This window comes from Crocuta crocuta, unplaced genomic scaffold, assembly GCF_008692635.1.
Source record: "Crocuta crocuta isolate KB4526 unplaced genomic scaffold, BGI_CrCroc_1.0 scaffold149, whole genome shotgun sequence".
NCBI classification, from domain to species: Eukaryota; Metazoa; Chordata; class Mammalia; order Carnivora; family Hyaenidae; genus Crocuta; species Crocuta crocuta.
In genome coordinates, this window is record NW_027551561.1 from 4,082,303 (window position 1) to 4,083,356 (window position 1,054).

General features: G+C 63.9%; 1 protein-coding gene across 1 annotated transcript in view; it reads left to right on the forward strand.

Moving 5' to 3' along the window:
• The first annotated feature begins 498 nt into the window (after window positions 1-498).
• Window positions 499-1,054, forward strand: part of ABHD15 (abhydrolase domain containing 15) — a 6,459-nt gene continuing 5,903 nt past the window's right edge. Inside the window, exon 1 of the mRNA XM_077749839.1 lies at window positions 499-566. Within this exon, the coding sequence (XP_077605965.1) occupies window positions 499-566 (68 nt within the window). The remainder of the gene's footprint in view (window positions 567-1,054) is intronic.

Consider the following 1,054-nt stretch of genomic DNA (forward strand, 5'->3'; position numbering starts at 1 on the left):
GACCTTTCGCGCACGCGTGGTAAAACCGAAGCCGGAAAAGTTTTGCGTAGGAACCCTGCCCTATCGCGCCGCGCTGCGGCACAGGCGCGGACCCTTCTTGGCCCGCGCTTCAGTCCCGGCGCGTCTCCGCGGCCTGCCTGCCGAGCGCAGCTGCGGTGCCTGGGCGGGATCTTGGAGCCGGGTGCGAAGGGCGGGAAGTGGGATCCCAGTGGACCGAGTGGCCCAGGAGGGGAGACGGGTACGCTCCTCCCGCAAACCCGCTCCAGACACGTCAGTGTGACCTGCAACTAGAAGAGGGGCGGAATCCCGAAGTCGGAGCTGCGAAAGGAAGAGGGTCCCCGCTGTAGAGCTCCGCCTTCAGCCCGTTCCACTCGTGCCCTCGCACATCGGGCCCGAACCCAGAGGAGCTTCGGAGGGTCTCAGGCCTCTCCCCTCCTCAGGCCCAGAAGTCCGAGGAAGCTGAAGCCGGACCTGGGGCTGCTTTGTTCCCCCCGCCCCATGCCCGCCTCCGCCCCTGTCGTTAGTTCAGCGGTGGCTGGCATGTGCCCAGAGAGACATCTGTTACCGTGAGGTGGAGTCACGGGCTTCGGCCCCAGCAGGGAGCGCTGGCCGGACCTCCCCTTCAGGGGGGACACCGGCTCTGCTGCCCTCTTTCCAATGCCCTTCGCCTGGGCCCGACTCAGGATTTTGACGAAGGGGACGTGGGTGGAGGGTGAGGGTTGAAATGCTCAGCCTCAAACTAGAAAGAGCGCGAGAACGGGTTACTTCCAAGTAGAGCGAGAACGTGACTTACAGGGGGATTGCTCGCCCATCATCCCTCGTCCCCCCTCTAGTTGTCAGTTACTGAACCAATAAAGGGACTGCAATCTGTCCCCTGGCACGGCTCCATCGCAGGGTGACAGGCATCCCCTTCTCAGGGCACCCGAGTGCGTCTTTTCCCCGAGCTTGGGGCTGTTGCTTCTGGAGAAGTCTTTCTTGGGGAGCGGTGCTGAGGATTTCCTTTATCTGAAGCCAGGCTCCTGGGGAACTCCACGCTCCCGGGGGGTCGGGACCG